General features: G+C 39.2%; 2 protein-coding genes across 2 annotated transcripts in view; both read right to left on the bottom strand.

The window, feature by feature from the left end:
- The window catches only part of LOC146322808 (radixin), a 47568-nt gene extending 46181 nt beyond the window's left edge, over window positions 1-1387 (bottom strand). Inside the window, exon 1 of the mRNA XM_084724911.1 lies at window positions 1121-1387. The gene's annotated coding sequence lies outside the window, so the exon portion shown is untranslated. The remainder of the gene's footprint in view (window positions 1-1120) is intronic.
- An 11225-nt stretch (window positions 1388-12612) lies between these two features.
- Window positions 12613-16324, bottom strand: LOC146322809 (serine/threonine-protein kinase pim-2-like). Its single transcript, XM_084725530.1, has 7 exons — window positions 15952-16324; window positions 15382-15473; window positions 14732-14776; window positions 14215-14436; window positions 13694-13871; window positions 13419-13607; window positions 12613-12740 (listed from the first exon to the last, which is right to left on the bottom strand). The coding sequence occupies exons 1-7, from the start codon at window positions 16322-16324 to the stop codon at window positions 12613-12615; spliced, it is 1227 nt and encodes a 408-aa protein (XP_084581656.1).
- Window positions 16325-24002: the final 7678 nt, after the last annotated feature.

A 24002-nucleotide genomic window follows, 5' to 3' on the forward strand; every position in this document is an offset into this window, starting at 1 on the left:
GCATCATGTGTGGGCGCGTGAATGTGACTGTATTCAGGACGGCTGTTTACGTGCAAAAGCTACACCAGCCCGCGTGGTTTTCAGGACGGAGAGTAAACTCACTGGAACTCGCTCAAACTAACGTAGTAACGTGGGGAACCGAGTTCACAAACCACTTATGAACTCTGAAGTACACTTGTGCTTTTTAACACAGTAACAAGGGCCAGAGTGTGGTTATTCACACGACAATGGTTTTTGTATGGATCAAAGTTACAGCAGTTGTAGCAAATGTAACTTCTGTAGAGGCAGGCGCAAAAAAATAGCGGAATTTGAATCGACCGCTAGTATTTCACAGTCCCCTGATACGACAAGTGAGACCATAAATGTAAGAAGCCGTAACAGCTACATTGTAACGACGTGCTAATTCTGTGTTAGCTGCTGCTGTTTTGCTACACTGTCGCAGAAAGAAAGGCGCGTTGTCAGCAGCGGGACTCCCAACAAAAGTTGCAAACGGCGCAAGAAACATTGTCTCCGCTCTGAGCTCCACAAAAGGGCAGCAGAACATGAAACAACACCACCGGGACCTGCCTAAACCGCGGAATTTCAACACCAAACCCGGGCATGACCGCGCTCGTCTGCTGGCAATGGTGAAATAATTAGCCAACAGCTCCGAGACGCATGCTGGGATGTAAACAGTTGGGTTTGAATCTGCGATGCAAACATCTAATATGAGCGGTGGTCTGTCAGTCAACCACCTCCAGGTCACTCTGGGGGGAAAAAAAGGACAAGCATCTAATTACCCTGACTCCTAATGTAAGACCTCTTCTGTTGCATAACATTTTAAATGACACACGGCACCTCAGCGCAAAGTGACACCGGCTCACTTACCCGTCCTCCCGTCCTGAAAGAAGCCGGTTAGAAACGAAGGTGAAGCAAGAAAAAAAAAAAACAAGAGCCACACGTTTCCCCCACACCGCCTGTCAAATAGGTTAGCGGTGTGAAAGAAGTTCTAAGCGCTCCGGCTCGTTAACGGGCCTGCGTAAAAACACTGCTCTGCAGCTCGGAGAAGAAAATAAATCCCCCCTCATCTGAACGGCTTAAAGGAAGGCAGGCAAGAAGAGATGAAGGCGATCAAACTCACCTCTAACAGCCTGGCTGCGCTGAGGATGTGTCCAACTGTCACCCCCTCCAGCTGGCACCACTACTTTATATATCCACAGCGAGTAAAAATAGAGCGTTTCACCTTCCCGTCCTCTGCGCTGTTTACCGGGACACGGTGCGTACCGAGAGTGTACGGTGATAACAGGCTTCTTCTGTGGTGGAGAGACTCCTCCGCCAGGCTCCCACGACCGGAGAGGAGGTACAGACAGTCAATATGGCTGACGAACTTACCGTACCGAGGCGTGGTGAGCTGAGTCCTGCAGATTCACCCCCACTCCTCCCTCCCCTCCCCTCCCTCCGTCACCCCGTGACTGAAACTCTGCAGAGCAGCCAGCAGCGGGGTGCACACCAGGGGTCCTAAACTTTATCACACCATCACCGGGAAGGAGACGTTGTACACCTCAGAGGCGCTTCTGGTAAATGTGCTAGGTCACACTTTATTTCAGACTGGTGACTGCTAAGACTAAACTTACTGTAAACAGCTTATATCATGGCAACAAACGGTTTATAAAGAGGTGCATTAAGTGTAGAATCAAAGGTGGATCCAGAAAAATATTCATGGGGTGGCATGGAGTCTTTAAGGGATGTCAGAGACATATAAATGGTGATCTAATCAAAAACTATCAAATATATCAATATTTGCTTGGAAATGCAAAGGTGGCAACAGTTTTATTTCCAAATCTTCAGAAGTTTTTCCAATAGTCTTTTTTCATGGAACATGAGCCCATGAAAAAAACATGGCCAGAACATGTTAAATTATACGTGTTGATTTACGCTTTAAATATGCTTGTGTGCGTGGATTTTAATTAATGTAAATTAATGCAGTAACTTTGACAGCCTGGTAGATAAGATGTTGGCTGCTGCAGGGACACCTAATGGAGCTGGGTGAAATGGAAACCTAGGAAAGTGGCAACTGCTGCATTCACTTAGACTCAGATATCAGAAGTTCCCTCTTGTAAATTTCCAACCAGCCACAGTCTATCATATACATTTTTTTTAATTACACTGTGTAAAACTGGGGTGGCAGCCAGGGTGTCAAAGGAGCTGCTACCCCATACCATCACTTTAGATCTGCCCCTGTGTGGAATTCAGGGTATAGGCCATGGTATTTTTTTGTCACTATAGTTTCATATTTAGCTCTAACATGTGTTATGTTGACTTGGATGTTTCTTAGCAGATTAGCATATGGCATTACCTGTGGTAACTTATGCAAGTTAAAGGGACCTTCACTCCAAACTCCAAACTATATATTTTTCCTCTTAATTGTCTAGCTTTTGAGATATTGGCTGTAGAGTTGTCTGCCTCCTCTCGATTATAATTTAACTAGATGGTACTTGGTGTATAGTGCTCGAAGTGACAAAAATTACATCTGAAAACCTCAATTGCAATGTCTCTTTCAGGAAATCATGACCCGGTTGCTCAAGATAATCCACAGACCTTGATGTGAGCAGTTACATGTGGGAACTACTTTAATCAAACGTAAAAAGAAACTTTCTCCAAAATAATGACATGAAATGTTTTTCATCACGAGATGCTAACTAGGGTTGTCACAATATCACATATTTACTAAATGATCATTGTGGTCAATAGAATTCATGATAATGATATTATGATGATATCTATAGAAAATTTGAATAAATGCTACCAGTCAAATTAATTTTTAACTTATTGTGTGTTTTGTCTGTCTTTTGGCAAATTAATTGCACTCAAAATATGAATTTAGGGAGATGGACAGAGAGTCTGTTACAAAAGTAGACAAAACCATACAAAATGTGCAATTACACTAATCAATCAAGATGAACCAGTAGACAAAACTTCAACAATATCAATATTTAATTTTTACAGGCACATTACAGCACCCCTAATACTAACTCACTATTTCGAAATGAGTAAATCATTATTTTGAGAAAGTCTCTCTTATAGGATCTTTATTTCATTACATTGGCAGAAAAGGGCTTCCACATAAAACTGAATTTACTTCAGAGCTTCACAGAAATCACAATTCTTTCTGCATTTTACCCTAATATTAAACGTATTCACTAAAGTGGAATGTACAGTAAACAAATACAGTATTTAGCCACACGTGTCTTTCGAGTATTCTCCTCATCTCCGTTTCCTGAAAAAGCACTTCATACATCATCGCCTGTAAATGAAGGCTTTATGAAAATAGCTGTGTTGTGAAACAGAGCCCATGTGGTTGGTTGTGAGGAGGAGAGATGTGTCATCTTTGAGCTGTGAGTCACTGGCATTCAGCTTGCCTCAACCTGAAGTCATAGTGAGAAAAACACACCAGGACACTACCATCAATGATCTGCTGCGTACTCACTATTAGATCCTGACTGATTCTGGAGCCAATATTTCAACACAATAACATTCTCATAACTGTCTCTTTCCCCCTGTGTATACATGGAGTATTATGTTAATGGAGGTCATTTCACTAACTTTTAGCCTCAAATGTGGCTATTAAAGAGTTAAAGAGTCCTTTTAATACACTACTGCCAATATATGTTATATGATAAGCCATATATCTACTCATGTTATTTACCCTCAGTCTCAATGCTCAATATTGATTCTCTAAGAAGCATGAATTAAAATATATGTCCTTTCAAATTTATGTTAGTGTCACAAAAGTATGTTAAACACTCACCTGAATTATATTTAATTTATTTACCTATTACACTTACATAATATAGGATGATCCTCACAAACACATGTCTATGTATCAGAGATTAGAGCAGTGGTTCACAACATTTCGTGTTGCGACCTCCCAGAATTTTCAGGTTGGTGTTTGAGACAGCCATAAAAAAAATCATATCTTTTCCAGTCTACTGTTGCCCCCAGTCCGAGAGCTGAAATACTCTTTCTGGGAAGCTGACGCTCCAAAATAGTTTTTCCCATGTGATGACAGTAAAACTGGCAATAGTTGCATGGTAAAGCATGATATTGTGGGACAGTGGTGTCAGAATTAAAACATTTTTTGTGTGTGTTTGTGTCCAATCAGAGCTCATGTGCACACACACTCTGACTCTCAGAAACACATTTAATCAAATCTACTCTAAAACGACATTGCTGGTACAGGCGATGGAATGTAAAAAGCATTCTCCTGCCTAAAACGTGGCTCTCATTTCCCCTCATTCTTTCTGGACTGACTAGTTTGTTAAGTTTGCTATTTTATGCTACAAAATGCAAATGCTAGTGTTTGTGTCTGTCAGAATATTTTATTTTACTCTAAACAACCCTCTGGTGACCCTTAGAGATGATCTTGTGACCCCCTTGGTTTAGAACCGCTCGTCTACCGCATGTTAAGTGTTAGTCCTGAACAGAGAGTACAGCGATCAAGAGCAGTATGTGGTGCTGCACTGCCACACTGGATGCCAACCGCTTCATCTCAAGGAGAAAGAAAAAGAAGCCAGTCGAAAATGGAGGCCAGATTATAATGACAGATCTCTTGGGAGGCTGATTCATCAGTTTGCATCTCTGGCCTATTTTATATCACTGACATAAAAGTGAAACATGGTGAGGAGAATGAACAATGCTGCATGGTCAAAATGTGAGACAGATTAAGGACTGGATGATTACATTTGTGCAAATGTCTTTCTCTTGTTATTTTCTGTTGTTCCAACACTGCTAGTCTAAAACATGCCAACACCCACATTGTTATCATGTTGTGACAAATTTGTTGGGCTTCATATTTTATAATGCATGTTAATGCATCACGGAGTACGGAGCAGGCTGGTGGTTTCAGAGAAGGTCAGCCAGGTTCATCCTGGCAGCAGCTGTCTAAATTACAGTAAACGCTGAACATGTATTTATCTGATCAATGTACTGTTGTCTCTGAGAAAACGTCAGCTCAGTTTCTTATACATTTTCATATTATCTGCATTCCTCCCACATTTGGTTCCTCTTTTCTTTCTCGCGTCTTCAAGGCCATGTCCTCTCACTTTCACTCTCCAGTGTGTTTTCACTCAGCAGTTTTAGGAAGTAATGTAGTACATTAAATGGGATTACAGTAATCTCATGGGTGCATGCCAACGACACAGTTAGTAGTGTAATTCTCTTCCAGTTACATGGGTGAATTGAGGTCTTTTAAATGTCCAGTGTGTAAGATTTATGGGGATATATTGGCAAAAATGGAGTATAATACTCATGAGTGTTTTTTCATGACTGTGTAATAATCTGAAAATAAAAATCTTTGTGTTTTTGTGACCTTAGAATGTATCGTTGTGCTTGTATCTACAGATGGTGCAGGTCCTCTTCCACGGACACTACCATGTTGCACTCCCAAGTTTCTACAGTAGCCCAGAATGGACAAACTAAACACTGGCTCTAGGTACAGCCTTTTGCGTTTAATGCAAAATTTGTGGCCACAGTTAGTTTCTTATTGTTTCTTCTTTAGTTTCTTCTTCAGCTGTTTTGATAGTTGGTCATTTATAATGATCCTGTTTGATCACTGATTGACCGTAAAGTCTTTATTGTCTCAAATCCTGAAAATAAAGATAAACTTTACTGAACTTTACTTAAAGACAATGTTCTGTGGTATAATGCACATCTATTGGTCATTAACATGAAAAAGCTTGGGAACCCCTTACCAAATCTTTTGTCTGTTTTATGGGATTTTTCTTTTTCTGTTTTGTAGAAAATGGTGCCATAAAAATAAATTTTAAAATGAATGCTGTTTCTTTGATTGAATAATTACAGTGTGCCTGACATGAGAATCTAAGAGCCTGTTAAAATTCAAAGTGTCATGGGTGCTGGTTATTGCACAGATTGTGTTTTGTTGTGCAATACTGACACCTAATGGTCACTTTTGGATATGACAGCTTTGTTAGTCTCCATGGCAACATGATATACAAAGGTACTGCAGTAAAAACCTGGATGAGGTTGCTTTGTATCAGGATTTGGGATCATATGATTTTCTCTGCATCTGAAGGTGAAAAGGAGAAACTGGTTTCTGGTTCACAACAGAGCATCTCTTATTATTTCATTTTATGCCAACAAATGTAATTCTCTACACAGAACAAGAAAAAGGGAAGGAAGTATAAATATCTAGTTTACTGTGACCATTTTCTTTGAACCTTTTTTTTTTTCTTTTTTTAACTATGACTACAGATTCATTGTGCGACCACTAGAGGGCGTAGTGTTCCTTGGCTTCAACCATCATTTTCAGGGCTGTTATTGCCGTTGAGGACACTGGGGAATTAGGGTGTTTTAGGGAACTGGGGGCAATTTGTGTTCCACATTGATGGGCATTTTACACACTGATTACAGCAATTTTTTAGACATAACACATTAAATTTGACTAGTTTTAGCCCAATAAACGAACATGGACGGATTATTTCCCTGTCATAATATTATTCCTGGCATATAAGAGCCAGTGTCCAAACCCACTGGATTATAGGACAGTGCATTATCACAATTCTTCATTCATGAAAAGTTAATGTGCAGAAAATATGTTTTTTACAGGACAAAGACATGTTGGGAAATAGAAAACTGTACAGAAAATGAAACTAGACACTTAAGACACTTAGACTCGTCAGTGCTTCTCAAAATAAATTGTTGCGCTCATCTTGCACTGCTGTTCAATGTTCCTGCAGCCTGCCTGAGTTTTGAGCCGGGGTGCAGGAAAACAGCTTGTTTCCATCATAGATTAAAGAGGGATTCAACATATTTAATATGCCATTCATGGCTCCAATTTAATATTTGGACTGCAGTAAATATTTCTGAACTCTAGGGACTTACATATTTCTCCATTAATGGTATCTGGTCAAATGTCTGTGGGAGATATGTACCTGGACTCAGGACCTCAGTATTTCTTAAATCTATAGCTGTGACCTATAGTTAAATATATGTTAAAATGATGATAACAATGGTGACAAATAAAATTAGTTGTAAAGTAAAATTTAAAATGCAATCTCCATTTAAAAAACTACAGAGTAAAGACATTATCTGTTGACAGCGCTCATGAAATTCTTTGCTTCCCTTTACTGCATTACAAATAGAGGTTGGTCCTTTTGGAGTTTAATGTGACTGATCTAAAATGAACTCCTTTATGAATCTATCACTTGAATTATTCGTTGTTCAATCTGACACATCTGCCTTTAAAACCTGGAGGATCCTCACATCTGGAGTTGACAAAACAGAGCTCGGCAGAGATCTGCTCATGACTGTGGTTGTGGTGTGTGTATGTGTATCAAATCAAGTCTTTGAACTGTCCTGTTTCATTAGTTACTTCACATTGACCTTCTTCCATGTGATGATTATTGTTACCAGTCTGCAGGCTTTTTATCTTCCTGGAGGAAATATGAGGGCAAGACCCACAACATTCACTGGCCCTCCCGGTGTGTTCAGAAACATTATTACAAAACAGCAAAGTTAGCTGCTGCTCAAACTCCATTTAACTCCAACTGAGGCTAGAAATTATTTTAGTCCTGTAGTGAACTCAATATAATTAGACCAGAGGTTCAACTACATTTGTGTTTGTGATTGCTGTGATTCATGTAGTCATTTTGTTTGTTTGTTTTGCCATTTTCATGTATTTAACTTCTGAAACTACAAACAATGAATAGTGGGATATTTTGTTTTTGTGCTTCACGTGTGACCTGCGAACAAGTGGGCACTTTTCACAATAATATCAATTAAGTGGCAATTTATGTTAGTATGTAACTTTTTTGTATTATATGTTGATATAATTTTGTTTGTGTTTATTGTCATTTTTTTATGAAGTAGTTTGAACTAGCTCTCTCTGGTAGCTTTGCTGTAGTTCTCCAACTGTGAAGGAATCCCATTTCGCTGCAATAAAAATGAATGAAGTGCAATGAACTGACTGGAAACTTTGTGCTGACAGATAAAACAGATGCTGACAAAGTTTTCCTTTGGGGACAAAAGGAAGTTTTTATTTAGATAATTTCATTTCTGTCATCATATTTTGTCGTTATTTTTCTTTTCTCTCAGTTCTGCATTTTTCAACAGGACCCCTAAAAATCAACAGCTCATAAAAGTAAAAGTATTTTTGACTCAGCAACTTTCACTTGTAGTTGAGTATTTCAGCAGGAGTATCTATATTTTAACTCAAATACTGGAGTTGAGTACTTTGTCCACCAGTCTTCCTCCAGTGGCTCCAGGATGCCCCAGAAGTGATTTAGATATTATGGAGCTCTGAATGCCCTATAACTCATATGCTTGTTTTAATTTTTAAGCCTAATGATGCATAATTGTTGTGTAAGGCATCTCATTTCATTTGTGAACATGAGCCCCTGCAGTCGTGCCTCCTCTTGTGACTCTCTAAGAGATATCAGGCGTTTTTAGCCAGTTTTCAGTTCAACATGGTTGAAACTTCAGAATGATGATTTGAACAGCAGTATATTTGTAGGCCAAATATGACAGGTCTATCTTACATGAATTTGATTATATTTTCATACAAATACCAGTTGGACTCATGTTAATAAATATAAATTGACTGGATGGTGGTCTGAGCAACCATTTTCCTTTCTTTGTGACTGGTAACCTATTTTCTTCATTATTTCAATTCCAACCTTGGTAATAAAGTAAATGTTTCGCCAGGTGGTTCATTGCCTGCATAAAACAACATGGTAGGTCTGCACAGACACGAGATGCTCTTTTTGTTTTCCATCTTCATGAAAATTGTCACATCTATCTAGTGTACAGGCAGTCGGATTCTCTAAGTACTGCAGTTGTCTTTTCCTGAGTCCTCATGAATTCTCTTTTACATCTTTCCTTAATCTTGTGACGTTTCCCATCAAGGTGAAGGAGAAGTGGTCAGTAAAGGTGACAAGATTTCATATTTTGGACTTTTTCGACTGCAGCCATGGTGTTGATGTCTGGAGTACTAAAAAGTAAATTTTGCATCATGGCTGCATGACAATAAATTATGTAATTTCCTGAATTTATCAGACTGTTCCAGCTGTTTTGTTATTGTTAGACATTATAACCACATTACTGTTGATTATTGATCAAAAATCTCATTGTCTTAATATTTTGTGTAAGCACCAACAGTCATCCCTACAATGTTACAAAATCAATGAGATATTTGGTAAAAAAAATATCGTAATACTTGATTTCAGTACCATAAGGGCCCGTAAGCATGAGCCTCCAATAATTTATTATATTGATGCAGGACCAAACGCCAAGAATAACAATAATAATAACTTTATTTGTACAGCACTTTCCATACAAAAAGAATTATAGCACAAAGTGCTTTACAATCATAGAAAACAGAATAACCCCCCCACCCACATACACACAAGATCACAGAAACCCACACAATCAGTACCCATGTTACATCATGATACTGAGGAAACGCCATCTTGAATTAAAAAGAAATTAAATGAGGAAACACAGGACATACATTTGAAATATTAAAACAATACAAGTATATATAATAACAAAAACATAGAAAGAAAGAAAGAAATACATAAGATAAAATACATTTTAGGGAGACCTGAAAGAAGAGCATTACAGTAATCAATCCTGCAGGTAATAAAAGCATGAATAAGTGTCTCTGCATTGGCTTGAGAGAGAAACTGTCTTATTTTGGCAATGTTCTTTAAATGATAAAATGCCTTTCTTGTGACGTCCTTTATATGAGCCTCAAAGTTCAGTTCTGCATCAAATATTACATCAAGATTTTTGACTTGTTGACATGAGCTAAAAGAGAGGGCCTGTAGTTTGCTAGCCAGCTTCTCTCTCTGGTCTCCCTGTACCAATACCTAAAACCGGAGTTTTGTCCTGGTTGAGCTGTAGAAAGTTCTCTGCCATCCAGGACTTAATGTCTGAAATGCAGTTAAAAAGGACATCAAGTGGTCCTGTGCCATCAGGAGACACGGCGACGTAAAGTTGTGTGTCATCTACACAGCTGTGAAAGTCGATACCGTGCCTCCTGATGACATTTCCAAGTGGTAGCATGTATAGGTTAGAAAGAGTTGGACCTAAAATTGACCCCTGGGGAACGTCACATTTCATTTGATAAAAACTAGAAGTGTGTTCACCCATGCTGACAACGACTTTCCTGTCTGTGAGATATGATTTGAACCAGTTAAAAACATTGCCAGAGATGCCAATTAAATCACGGAGTCTGTTTAAAAGAATGGTATGATCTACTGTGTCAAATGCTGCACTCAAATCTAATAGCACTAAGACAGACGGCATTTTTGTGTCCACGTTTGACCTAATGTCATTGACAGTGTTCACTAATGCTGTCTCTGTGCTGTGATATTTTCTAAAACCAGACTGATATATTTCAGCAGTTTGTCAAAGTCATAAAATCATTTAACTGGTTAAAAACAATGGTTTCTAAAATCTTACTTAATCTTACTTTTTAAGAAAGCTATAAACATCTTTAAAAATGATGTTGGAATGGGGTCTAAAAGGCAGGTTGTTGAACTTAACTGGGAGATAACTTTCTCAAGCATTTCAGCATCCACCAGGACAAACCTCTCCAGTGTTTCCTCATTTAAGAGTGAACATTTTGAAAAATTAAAATGTGTAGATTGACAATGTAGAAGATTAGATCTAATTGTATCTATTTTGCTTCTGAAGTGGACTGCAAGATCTTCACATGAAAAGTTTGGTTCAAGACTTTGGTTAAAAACAGGGTTAACTAAAAATATTGCATTTCCTGGCGAAAATGCAGTAGGAATGCTTAAGGCTGAAAAGAATTTGAAAAAAGTGGCTGAAAACGGCATAACTGTAGCACAAAGTATGCAGAAGCAGTACAAGTTCAAAGTTGAGTAGGTTTGAAGATTATAGAATTACGTTGTAATTCTATATCTGGCTGCCGGATCTGTTCAGGTGCAGTCCGTCTGCCCCGAAAAGGTGCCTCCTCTCCCAGAGTGCATCAGTTGTCTATGAAGCCCATATTGTGGGATCTACAGGCAGTGGAAAGCCAGGTGTTCAGGCTGAGCAGCCTGCTGAAACTGCCAATTCCTCGGCCACAGGTGGGGGTGGGGTCTGAAACTGTTTGACCATGTTAAAAAGATGAATGAAGTCCCGCTTTAGTAATTCCGACTGCTGTCTGGAGATGATTCTGTCGGCCTCCGGATAAAATCTCCTGATGTCTGATGTCGTCCAGAATGTCAAACCTGTTGCTCAGTTCAAGTGCACAGGGAGATGAGTTTTTAGATCGCAACTTTTTGCTTCTTTTGTTCCTCTGGACTCTAGAACCCGGCATCTCCACCGGAGTGGAACTGACCAGTCGCTTGGGCTTGGCTCCCTGAAAAAGCCAGTGGTTGTCTGTATCTTGGGTGACTGGGATTGTGGAGTGAAGCTCTGGTTCCCCTCCAGCAGCACCTCTAGTTGGTCCCAGAGTGACTATTGCATCTTCTCTGATCCAGTACAAGGTAGAGATCTGTTTATGGAGTTCGAGGATGGTCTGTGACATGTGGAGGCAGTGATCAAACCCAGAGGAAGAGGTAAGTGGCGGCATGCTGGAGAGAGCACGTTTGTTTTTCAGTAAAAGTTTCTGTTTTAATTGAATACATGTCTCCGCCTGTGGTCAGTAACGAGCCTGTGCACCTTACATTACCCTTTACACAATAATTGAGGTGCTTCAAGTATTTTCTGGGGTGAAACTCCCCAGGTGGCGCTGTCTGGCATATTCTTTCCTTCCCTTAGGTCATAATTCCATACCTACCAACACCCCTCACCTACAGGTTCATATATTTGTAAATCTGATTCTGAAAGAGTGCCTCATTAGCCACGAACCTCACTGCACGTCACTGTCATACAGGTAATTAAGTTTTAAAAATCTAAAGGAGTCTGATGGATGGCTGCCGGATCTGTTCAGGTGCAGTCCTTCTGCCCCGAAAAGGTGCCTCCTCTCCCAGAGTGCATCAGTTGTCTATGAACCCCATATTGTGGGATCTACAGGCAGTGGAAAGCCAGGTGTTCAGGCTGAGCAGCCTGCTGAAACTGCCAATTCCTCGGCCACAGGTGGGGGTGGGGTCTGAAACTGTTTGACCATGTTAAAAAGATGAATGAAGTCCCGCTTTAGTAATTCCGACTGCTGTCTGGAGATGATTCTGTCGGCCTCCGGATAATATCTCCTGATGTCTGATGTCGTCCAGAATGTCAAACCTGTTGCTCAGTTCGAGTCCACAGGGAGATGAGTGTTTAGATCGCACCTTTTTGCTTCTTTTGTTCCTCTGGACTCTAGAACCCGGCATCTCCACCGGAGTGGAACTGACCAGTTGCTTGGGCTTGGCTCCCTGAAAAAGCCAGTGGTTGTCTGTATCTTGGGTGACTGGGATTGTGGGGTCAAGGTCCGGTTCCCCTCCAGCAGCGCCTCTAGTTGGTCCCAGAGTGACTATTGCATCTTCTCTGATCCGGTACAAGGTAGAGATCCATTTATGGAGTTCGAGGATGGTCTGTGACCTGTGGAGGCAGTGATCACACCCAGAGGAAGAGGTAAGTGGCGGCATGCTGGAGAGAGCACGTTGCTTACGGCTCTTCTTCGCCCTAGTTGGTGGGGTCTGGGGGCTGAGTTTTGCAGGATTTTGTAAACCAGGGGTGCCACTGCATCTGCTCCAGGGTGGGGCGCTCCTCTGGTTCAACAGCCAAACACATCAACAACAAATCCTGGCAGTCTGAGAGGAGAGAGGACAGAGAACAATCAGTGATCTGTTGGAACATGGAGGACATGGCCATTTCTTACCATATGCTGACACACTGGTTACACATGGCCCCAAAACTTCTAGGGTAGCAGTGTAATGTAGAAATGATTTGTGTCACGCGCCTCATCACTCACATGAGCACACTTTGCAAAAATGCTAGCAGCTAGCTGGGATATTTTTAGGTATTTTTTATGTAATTAGTTGAGCATTTTTTATCATACATTTGTTCCTAATATTTAAAATAATAATTTTAAGGAAAATGCAGGACCTGTCTCATTTTGGCAGATGTAATGCAGACTCTGTAAACCTGCAGTAACTTTTCAGGATTTTCTTTCTGGCTCTATCTTTATATAAGAGTCCCAGTGGTTCTCATTTACTATAATATTCTATAGGTTTAAATTGCTGGGGTCAACTTGAGATATGCGATTTAAATTTGAGAGAAAGGGATGTTTTTCATGAATGTAGCCTCCTTTCCATTGAAAGTGCACCAGATGCAATGTATTAAATCTTAAATGCATGCCTAACCCTAACCCCCCATTATAGTTTCAAAAATATAGGGCCCCTCTAAAAACATTTCACATAGGGCCCACAAAAAGCCAGAAACAGCCCTGATGGAAGGAAAAAACTGTATTGACACCAGCATTGTCTTACCTTTGCTGACATTTAGCTCCTTTATCTCCCTGATGAATTTCGTTATTGTGCGGAGGTACTTGGAGGTGATGAACATGTTGTATCCATTCAGCAGTTCATAGAGCAGTGCACCCAGTTGCCAGACTGTGGTGGGGGCTGCCTCATATGTGCCCTGGCTGAAAAACTCTGGAGGTGCATACGCAAAGGTTCCTACAATACACAGACAGACGGTTAGAGATGGAAGGAAGGAAGATTTAAATAACAGTCATCACTCCACAGATCAACAGATGTCATACCAACAAACTTGCGGTAAGGTGTCTTCTCCACAAAACAGCCACATCCAAAATCAATGACGCGAACTCGAGGGACATCAGAGCTAGTTTCAATGAGAACATTGTCTGATTTGAGGTCCCGATGGAAGACTTCCTCAGAGTGCATCTCAATGGCTGCCTCCAGTAACTGCTTGATGATGTTCTAAGACAGAGATAAAAAAAGATAAAAGATTTACAGTGGACTGAAGAAGGGACTGTGCAGTGATACTTTCCCATTAGGTGAGAAGTTTGCAGATTTCACACAAGAAGTTCCCAAAAGTTCAGAGCAGTTCATTCAGCTAGGTGAGAACAATGTCATTTAAACAGAAGAATCACAGGTTGAAGCTGGAAATGTGAGTATGAAAATATCTAACAACACAATGGTGAGTTCAGATTGCACATGAAGCATTTTGCAGTTTTGCTGTAACTGTATATAAAGTCAATCCTCTCAGGATTGCACAAGCTGAGGCGAGGGGAAATGAAAAAAGAAAATTAAGCATCAGTACCTTTGCCTGGTCCTCCTCCAGGGGACCGCTGTTGTTAGTCAAGTAGGTGTCCAAGTCCACGGATGGGACTGGTCTCTCCATGACCAGGACAACCTCCTGGTCCAGATCATACCAGTCTAATAATGTTACCGCTGCAGATTTTCCCACTGACTCTGGTCCACCTGCTGCTCTCTGCATGAGGAGCACCTCAGTGGGAACCATGACTGTGTTTCCGTTTAAGACCTGAAGGAAAGTGTACACATAACAAAATGAGTATTCTGAGTGCTGCAGGGATGACATATTTTTGTGGATCAACCTGGAAGTTAACACACATGACGTTGGGTTTTTGTGTTCTCTCCACAAAAACCCAACGTCACCAGGACTAAGTGACTAGTGTTCAATGTGATGACATTTAATGTACGCAACAACCGCCGTCTCATTTGTTAGCAAGCACATTTGTTTGATGACAAAGTAATGAAGTGAAAAAAGTTCAGTGATTTTAACAGTTTGTGCTGAGACATCAGATCAGATCACTCACCACTGCTTGTCTCTTCACTGCTTTCGAGATGTGTTTGATCGCCACCTACAGGACACAAACAGCAGGACTTTGGTTAGTTTGGGAGTCATAAAAGCCTGTAGGGTTGGGAGCGTTACTTTAAAAATATATTATGAAAAAATTACTAATCACCTGTCAAGAAAGTCAGTAATCTAATCCAAGTATCACAGTATTAAAGTAATGTAACTGGATTACTTTATATTACTTATGGATTACCACAACACCAAATATGGTGAAATTGTTCAGCCTTGTATAATGTTTCATGATCGTAGTTGGTTTATTAATTGTTTGTGCCACTATTCCTTCTTTTGTTATGCATGAATGCACATTTAGATTATTAGTTGTAATTCTCAACATTTAAATGTACTTTGTTGTAGTGTGTTGCAATGTGTGCGCACTGTGCATTGTAGTATTGTAGTATCATTCTTTATTTTTTAATGTATTTCAAAATCTGCTAATAATCCCCATTTCTACTAAATGTATCTATAATCTGATAACATCTTTTTTCTGTAAATGTAACAAAATGCAGTTACCTTTTTTCCTAATTACATAAACCCATTGTATGTAATCTGTTACTCCCCAAGATGATGTTGTGTGTATGTGCGATGTGAGAATATGAACATGATACTTACTGGTAAATTATCTGTTTTTCTGGTACCAGCATAAACTGAGCCACAGCCTCCTTCTCCCAACTTGTCGAGCTGCAGGTACTTGGCCTCAAAATCTGGGACACACAAAAACACATTCATGTTGTACAACAGTTGTAAGAAACATCTAACAATAACTGCTCTGTGTTTAAAGTAAGACTTGATGCTGTAGTGAAAATCAGTGGTTGTTAAGCTGGTTGTAAAAGTTTCTACTGTTATGCATTGTAGCTGACACAGTTCTTCATGTGTATATCCTAAAGTGTTGCTATTTCTTTTTAAATTCCATATTGCTTCGGTCACAAAAGTAATATTTTGACATTTTGGGAAATAGAACTTCTACACAGCAGTTCATTGCTTAGCTTCTGTATAACCCGAACTATCCGTTTATTGAGTGCAAAAGCCAAAGTGTAAATAAATGTTGTTTTACACAAGGTTACGTGTCAGACTGTCTCAACCAGGTGGTATACAGGAGTGATATATGTGCTCAGCTACAAACAACAGCACACACACCTCATCTCATTTTCTTTCACACTAGCAACTTACCTCCATTGGTGCCTGAGTTGGATGTGCTGCTGTTGTTCAGTGCGGAGGCTGAGGGGTTGCTGGTGCTCGGGGAGGGGCCACAGTCACTCTCCTTCCTCGTCATTGGCTCTGCTGCTGGCGACTGCTCAGCACTGGCCTCCTTCTCCCCGTCGGTCTCCACTGACACCTTGGTAGCTTCACCAGTGTGGGTGTCAGTGTGTTCAGTCCTCTGCTTCTTCTTGGGGGACTCTCTTTGGGTGCTGGATTTTCTTTTGGTCCCCTTGGCTGCAGCAGCTTTGGCTACCACCTCAGTGACTTTGCAGTCACCTCTTGGCTTTTTACTGGGTGACTCAAGAAACGTACAGGCCTTCCTTTTGTTTCTTGCCACCTCACAGTTCTCCCCCATGCTGGTGTTGGGTTCAGGGATGCTGCAACTGCTCTCTACAAATGAGATAAACCTAGTGAACATTTCTGCAAAACTCCAGCTCAGATTATTATTGTATCTCACAACAATATGGAACACAGAGACAGCAGAAAAAGGCTGTCATATGAGTCAAATATCACTGAATGATCAATACTGGCTTAATCTAAACCAGCTCTGACACTAAATTTCTGTGTACATGTACATGTAGTAATAATAATTTTCATTATCATCATATTTATTATCGTAAATCAAAAGTAATAAAACACACAAAGTCCATTTTGACCAGTGAGTACTTGCTGATTAAACTTTTTAAGCTTACTTAAATAAAATTCTGAATGCAGGACTTGTCAATAGTATTTTTCAGTGTAGTTCTGATACTTTTACTTAAGTTTCAACTCATTACTAACTCTTCTCAGATCAAGTCTTTTCCATATATGACTGAGTCCTAAAACCTTCTCTCACTGAAACAGGTGAAACAAATCTGACAGTGAAGTTAGAATAATATGTTGTGGAGACAAGAACACACAAGCCAGATTGCTGCACTAAAATCAAGAAGAAAGAAACTGACTGTAGAAAACACTAGAAACAAGTTCAAACATTGTAATGCACTGGCAGATTTTGACTTATTTCAAAAATATCCTGAAATTACTCCATAAGAGGGTTGCAGCTGTTTTTCAGAATTTCAGACTCACCAGAATTGTTCTTCAGAAAACGAAGAGTCTTTAATCTCTTAGCGTCCATCCTGTTTCGTATGCGTCCTCAATACCAATATTAGAGAAAATAAGTCGGTGTGTAAAACCAAAACTTGTATATAACTCTGCTGCTGTGTTGAATTCTGACTCTCAGGAGGCTTGTCTTGGTGGCTTTGATGACCAGCGTTCCATTCTGTGTTATGACGTCACAATGGAATGGAATGTGATGTTATGACATCACAATGGAATACAGGTTGAAATTAGCATATGAAAAAAAAACTGGCTATTTTAAAAAATAAACAATTTGAGTCAAAAAGATTGATTAATGTAGATGTTGGATTCCACCAAAAATGAAGATAAACTTCCTTTTCAGTCATACACAGTAAATCCTCCATTACACAGACACCTTGAAATAATAACTTGACCACTTGAAATAAAGATCAGTGTGTTTGTTACAGTGAGGTGTTTATTTAAAAAGGAACATTTTAAAGCTGGACTGACCCTTTGTAAAGCATCACCCTCGAGTTAGCTAATGTAAGTTAGTGCTGACTCCTTGAGTCAAAGACTGAGGCTAAACCTTCTCAGCAAACACTGGTCGAATGATGAAATACGAAATAAGAGCTAAGTTAACATGGTTTACACCTGTGACATCAAGTGAGATCAATCATTGTCGGCCCACTTTGATTCTGCACCAGCCCACATCCTCTTCCTCAAATCCCCAACATAACAAATGCAAATGCAGTGATATTTAACAAGTTTTGCTGGAGGTAAAGTTACTGCTGTTAGAAAGCTAGTGTTAGTTAGCTGGACCTGCTTACCTCCGTAATATATGTTAGAGCACATAAAGACAAAGTTTTATTCATGCCTCATGCGTGCTCTTATATTTCATGTTTTTTGACAGGCTACATTAAAGACCCCACCGTCCAGACTCATTAAAAGCACACTGCTTCAACATGGAGAGAAATGGAAAGCTTAACACCTGAGCGATGTAAAAAACACAGAAAATAAGTTATTTTGATAGAGTTGCAAACTCCCTGGCTAAAGTGAAAACTGAAATCAGTTGTTAGCTCAAGAAGGAGTTCAATGAGTTCATTATTAATTGAACAAGACATAACAAATGTTTTTTTTTGAGCCGCTCAAGCCGTTTTCTCGCCTCTGCAGTCTGTCTGTCTGTGTCAAGGTTACAGACACATCCAAGGCTGTTCTGTGACTTTGTTTCTTACAGAAGTGAGAATGAAACACAACAATTTATCATGTTTGATGAGCAGGAACATGCAGTGGCATTTAAAAATCTGTAGCTCAGAAAAGATAACATGCGTTCATATGCACATACACGCTTTCCCGCATCAGACAGACTCGACTGTCTGTTCAAACATTATATGGACATGATGTTACTCCTCTGAGGTGGCAAAGATATATTTTTTTAATTATTGTTATTATTTTTCTTTCATTTTGGTGGAAAATTTAGACTAGATTACAACATGCATGACAGCAACTGAGGCCTAGGAGCTGAATGACTTCATTATATCATGTGCATGGTTAGCTGTAGAAGGTAAATATTACTTTGGAATTACCTTTTTGATTGTCAGTCAAACAAGGACAAGGACATTTCAGAGGGAAACTCTGGTCTATAAATCTGACTGGAAGTTTCTTCTGCGCCCACATGGGAGCAGCAAATCACCAATGTGTGGTAAACTGTGTACACCACCTCTGGCTCCCTTTGTCATGTTAAAATATTAACATACAGTGCCGCACAGTTTAATCTTGTTTAACCATGTTTACACGTGGCATTCTTTGTCTATTGATTCACTGAAGTTTAAAGCAAACAGAGGTTTGTCTTGTTTGATAAGAGAGTCAATACAGCACTCAGTTCCCATTATGTCCTCATTATGGGTTCCTTTAAAGTACAGTAACGCTCACAATAGCCTGTGTGTTTGCACATGGAGGTGGTTGGACATTGTACATTGGTCCGACTAAATACTCTCCAACCACAATTGAACTTTCTGTTATTTATAAAGCAGGTAAAGCTTACATCAAACTAAGACACTGTAAATAATTTACTATACAACTGTAACTTGTTCTAACCTCAGACAACCTTTAGAAACATACATTATACAAATCTTTTTCAAACTCCTCTTATAACATCTGCAGATGTTTTTGTTTACATATTGTCATTTTTCTCTGCTCCATACCTTAAACTTTACTGGATCTGATGCTGAAATACTTTGTTCAGCCCAGAACTTGAATTCTTGCATATGTTCTTAAAATGGACACAACTGTTTTCATTTCGCACTGCTGCAGCAACAACACGGCACAGTTGGATTCATTTCGAGATCAGACAACTACTTCACACTGTTAAACGCACAATATGTAAGTTCTGCCACTAGGAGTCTCTTTCACATTAAAACTGCTGACAGTAAAATTAGTGGACAGACCTCACCCATTAGTTTCTGTGCTACCATACTGAAGCCTCAAGTTTGGCATTAAGGGGTGTGCCATCTTGTTTTTTTTGTAACCAGAACATGCATCGTACCGACGAGGGCGTGGGGTTGGTGGGTGTCATACTGTGACTTTGGCAGTGCCTAGTTTTGGCTCATCCCTTGAGCAGGCGTGGTCACAATCTTTCTCGTATTACAGTGAAAGAGTACACTAGAATGAGTTTCTGACAATATTTTAAGCAAGAAATAGTTGATATGCTACTTTAGATATGTGTATGGATATGTATGGAGCCTTCTTTCATCTGTAGTCTGTCAAATCTCACAGATCTTGGGTTCCCTTCTACACAGATCTGTTCACTTCTTCTTCTATCATTAAGACAAAGGATGAAGTTTGATGACATCCGAAACAGAGTGTGATCTTGGGAGTTGTTTTCCTCATTGTAAAACAAACACCAGGTTACATTCCTTTTTTTTAAAGAGACTTTATTAAACACAAAGGCAGACACAATCCATAACAGACATACAAAAACACAAAATATGCCACCTTCACCGAGTTCCCTCCTTACTTTCTGACATAGCCATGCTTTCCATGGTTTTAGGTAGGGTCACTGTACTGTTACATATGAAAATGTGATTAATTGCCACTTTGTCATGTATTTTTCTCTTTGGTGCTTGTAAACTGTACTTAAAATACAGTTAATGGATGTGAAAGTACAGAACTCAGGACTTAACAACCTTGTATCTGTCATTTTACAATCTCATAACCCTAGTTCTGGTGTTAATAATAGTTCAGTTGTTGGTTCTTGTAGACCTTACTGCTGCCCACAACGTCACAGGAAATAAAGGCCAAGAAAATAAACCTGCTTTTCTTAATATCCATCAACTAGATATTTTTAGAGATATGAGTTTAACTCTCATCCATATATCATCTGGTCATAGTTCATCTTGTAAATGTCAGTTACAGGAATTTTGTTTGGGTGTTGAGCTCTGGCAACCAGACCAACACAGGCTTGGATAGTCAACACACAGTTTGGCTTTGCCTGCAAGGTGACGTGATGTTTTCAGTAGTGTTGAGGAGAAACAGGGACATCAGCCATCAGTGCTTCTGAATGCCAAACAAAATATTATTCATGTGGAATTATGTGCTGCCGGCTGATAAAAATATAAATGAAATTATGGCCTTAATTCTAATAAGACTTGTAATTGTAATTGTCGATCTTGTTATTACTGTAATGATGCCTATTTGCAAAATGTAGTGTGATATATCCGTTTTATTAATGCACGTCTGCAATCTAACATTAGCCAAGCTGTGAAAATCAGGCAAACACTGGTCCTACACTGACTGTAACTAGCTAACGTTGCAAACACTTATCCAAGACACTGAGGTGAAAAACAAAATGTTAAAAGTAATGATGATCACTAAGGTTGGAAGTGTAACATCACTGTAGAGTTACCAACATAATGGATATGAATGGAATTTCTATTAAATTGCTCATAACACTGATAAATAATAACAATACTACAGTTCTACGATACAATAAATAAAATACCTGCTGTAAATAAACTGAATTGTAAAAGAGGTACTGTAGGATTTATTGTCACAGTTTCACTCAAAGGGGCACATTCACATGCAGCCCCATCAGTCACAGTCACATGTGACCCATGTTGCCTTCAGTCCAGGATCCTCAAGTGTTTCCATGCGTTTATAAGGAAGATGTGGGGTGGGCTGAGGCAAGGAAGACAAAATATGACAGGAGGATGAAATGGAAATTCAAGATGACAAGAAGCAGGAGTGGAGGAGAAAAAACAAGCAAGAGAGTGAGGGGGAGAGCAAACTGCAGGAGAAAAGAAGGTTTGGGAGGGAAAGAAGAGAAAATGCTTTTGGAAAGACATGATCTTTCATGCCGTCCTCTGATTTAATACAACTTGCGTCAAATCATGTCTATCATTCATAATAAGATTGTAGGTCAGCTCAATTTATAAGGTCTTTGCAGTGCACAGATTATTAAACCAACCTCTATTCTTACCCTACTTTTTCACAATAAAAACTGAAATCAGTTGTTAGCTCAAAGAGGAGAGTTCATTGTTCATAGAACAAGACATAATAAATATTTTCATGTGAGCCACTCAAGTTGAAAAGCAGCACTTACCATTGTGCAAATAGAACTGATATAATGACAGATGATGGCATTCAGATTAATGACCCTAAACTTTGCTAATGACTGGACAGTCGCTGTTTTGAGGCAGGGCTTAGTGAAGGGTCAATAATTATGCAGTCTTAACAGTCACACATACACAAGTTACAAGCAAGTCTGAAGTCTTAACCTTCAATCTATATATGTATATGTGTATATATATATATATATATATATATATATATATATATATATATATATATATATATATATATATATATATACATATACATACATACATATATATATATTAATCAACTGGAAAACTATATCTAATCAGTAGCAGCCTGGCATGTGGTCAGAAATCGTGCCTGCTGCTATTAAGCAGGCTAACTGTGGCCTTACAAACAAAGCATCTAAACATCATAATTCCTCAGCTGTAGAGCCCTAACCTCCTTAACTCTGGGAGTTTTGAGGAAAGAACTTCACCATTTTTGTACAGTAGATAATAGTTTGCACAAATGTCTATGTGCCATTTACGTTCTGGTCATAGGTGACGCTACACACAGTGTGCTTTGAAAAATTCATGGAAGGCTGATTGTTACACATTTTGGTGTGAGATTGGGTTGCAAGTCTCCATCTGTTAGTTTGTTTCTGCTGTTCTGTGGCCTCAGTGAATCTGAACTAACCTTTTAAACAAAGAAATCACACAATAACACAAACAAATTAAGTGTTTGTCACAGACGTACATGTACTGATGAACGCAGGCAGCAGCTTTTTGGTGAACTATTTCAAAAGTGGAGTCTGCATCTGTTAAATATGTATTTTTAATTACATTATTTGCGACATTACATAATTCGTCCCCTCTGATTCCCCTGGCATCTGTGCACAAGACACTGAGCCAGGAAGTCAGCCTGTAAAATGTGTTGCAGGGTAGTTTTTGGGTGATAATTTGTTTCTTAATTTGCTAATCTAAATAAGTCTGTCTGTAACCTTATCATCTGTCTGCTTGTGTTACTTGCCCCATCTGACTTCTTTTCAGCCATGTTCCTAGATTCCAGCAATTACCTTAGTGAGTGTGATGGGAAAAGCTACAAAAATAAAATCCAAGTTGAGATAAACCAGAATTATCCAGGGTTAGCTGCTTACGAGAGTCATTACTTTGAAACCAATGATGGCCAAAACACTTTTTCATAAATTTGCAGACATGAAAATAGAAAGTTTAAAAGATATATTTCAGCTGCTGGTAAATACGATTTTAGAGTATCAGTATTGGCATTCAGAAATGTGTCTGTTGATGTTACCAAGGTCATGTGCTCCTCGCGTGCACCTCACCCTCCACCCTCACTGTCCTGCAGCTCTGACCTATTTTGGTATGGGGATGATAACATCTTCTTTCCTGGGAATGTTCAGGCAGAGAGAGACAAACAGACCGACACACAGAGAGAGAGGACCTTGTTTTCCAAAGTCAAAGTCAGCACTTTGTTTGAACTCATTACCCTGTGAGTTTGTGTGTCTGTCTTTGTCTTCATGCTCAGCAGGTAATGGCAGAAACAGAGGAGCAAACTGCTCTGATGGAGGTCACTATCTAAAGAACAATCTATGACCAGATATCACCTACAAACAGAGCAGCTGTTTTAATGTGAAATGTGAAATTGTATAATATTAACACAAATTATTATACATTACATTTATGAATATTTTGTTTTTTACTGGAATTCATGTGTTTGGGGCGATTAGTATGTTTTAGCTACATTTTTGATGAGATCATTTATTTGTTTGTACTGGAAATGTTCTATTAGTTAATGTGCATAGGGTTACTCATGCTCACAGTATGAGGATGTAAACAATGTGGGTGTACACAGCTTAAAAGATAATATTGCACTCTGGTAAACACAGACGATACTGTGGACATGAGCTCAGACTGCCAGTAACCTCCATTAGAAACAAGACTGCAGACATAAGCACTGAATTTCTGTTAGGAGTTGTGGTATCATGGTGTAAATATTTGTCAAGGAGGGCAAGATTAGCAAAGTCTGGTTGAATTTCTGGTTTATAGTTTTCCTTAGTCCTGCTTTCCACACAAATATATATATTTTAAAAGAATTAAATTTTCAGAGAAAATATTTTATTAAAAATTCAGTCGTTGTCACAATAATTTGATGACACTAAAAGCTGAGGCTGAGAGTTGTTTGATTCTAGATAAAAGGATAAAACATCTCCCACACAAAGGAGAATGTCCTACCATAGCAGTGATTTATAGGTTTATATCATGTTTTCAGATACATCATAACAGTGCGAGTGGCTATGAGGTTTGCGGTTTCTGTGACTTGTTATTGAGACCATTTGTATTGAAATGTAAGAGACATTAACCTCAAGTAAGTCTGACAGGATG

This window comes from Lutjanus erythropterus, chromosome 8 (assembly GCF_056507025.1).
Source record: "Lutjanus erythropterus isolate fLutEry1 chromosome 8, fLutEry1.hap2, whole genome shotgun sequence".
NCBI lineage: Eukaryota > Metazoa > Chordata > Actinopteri > Lutjaniformes > Lutjanidae > Lutjanus > Lutjanus erythropterus.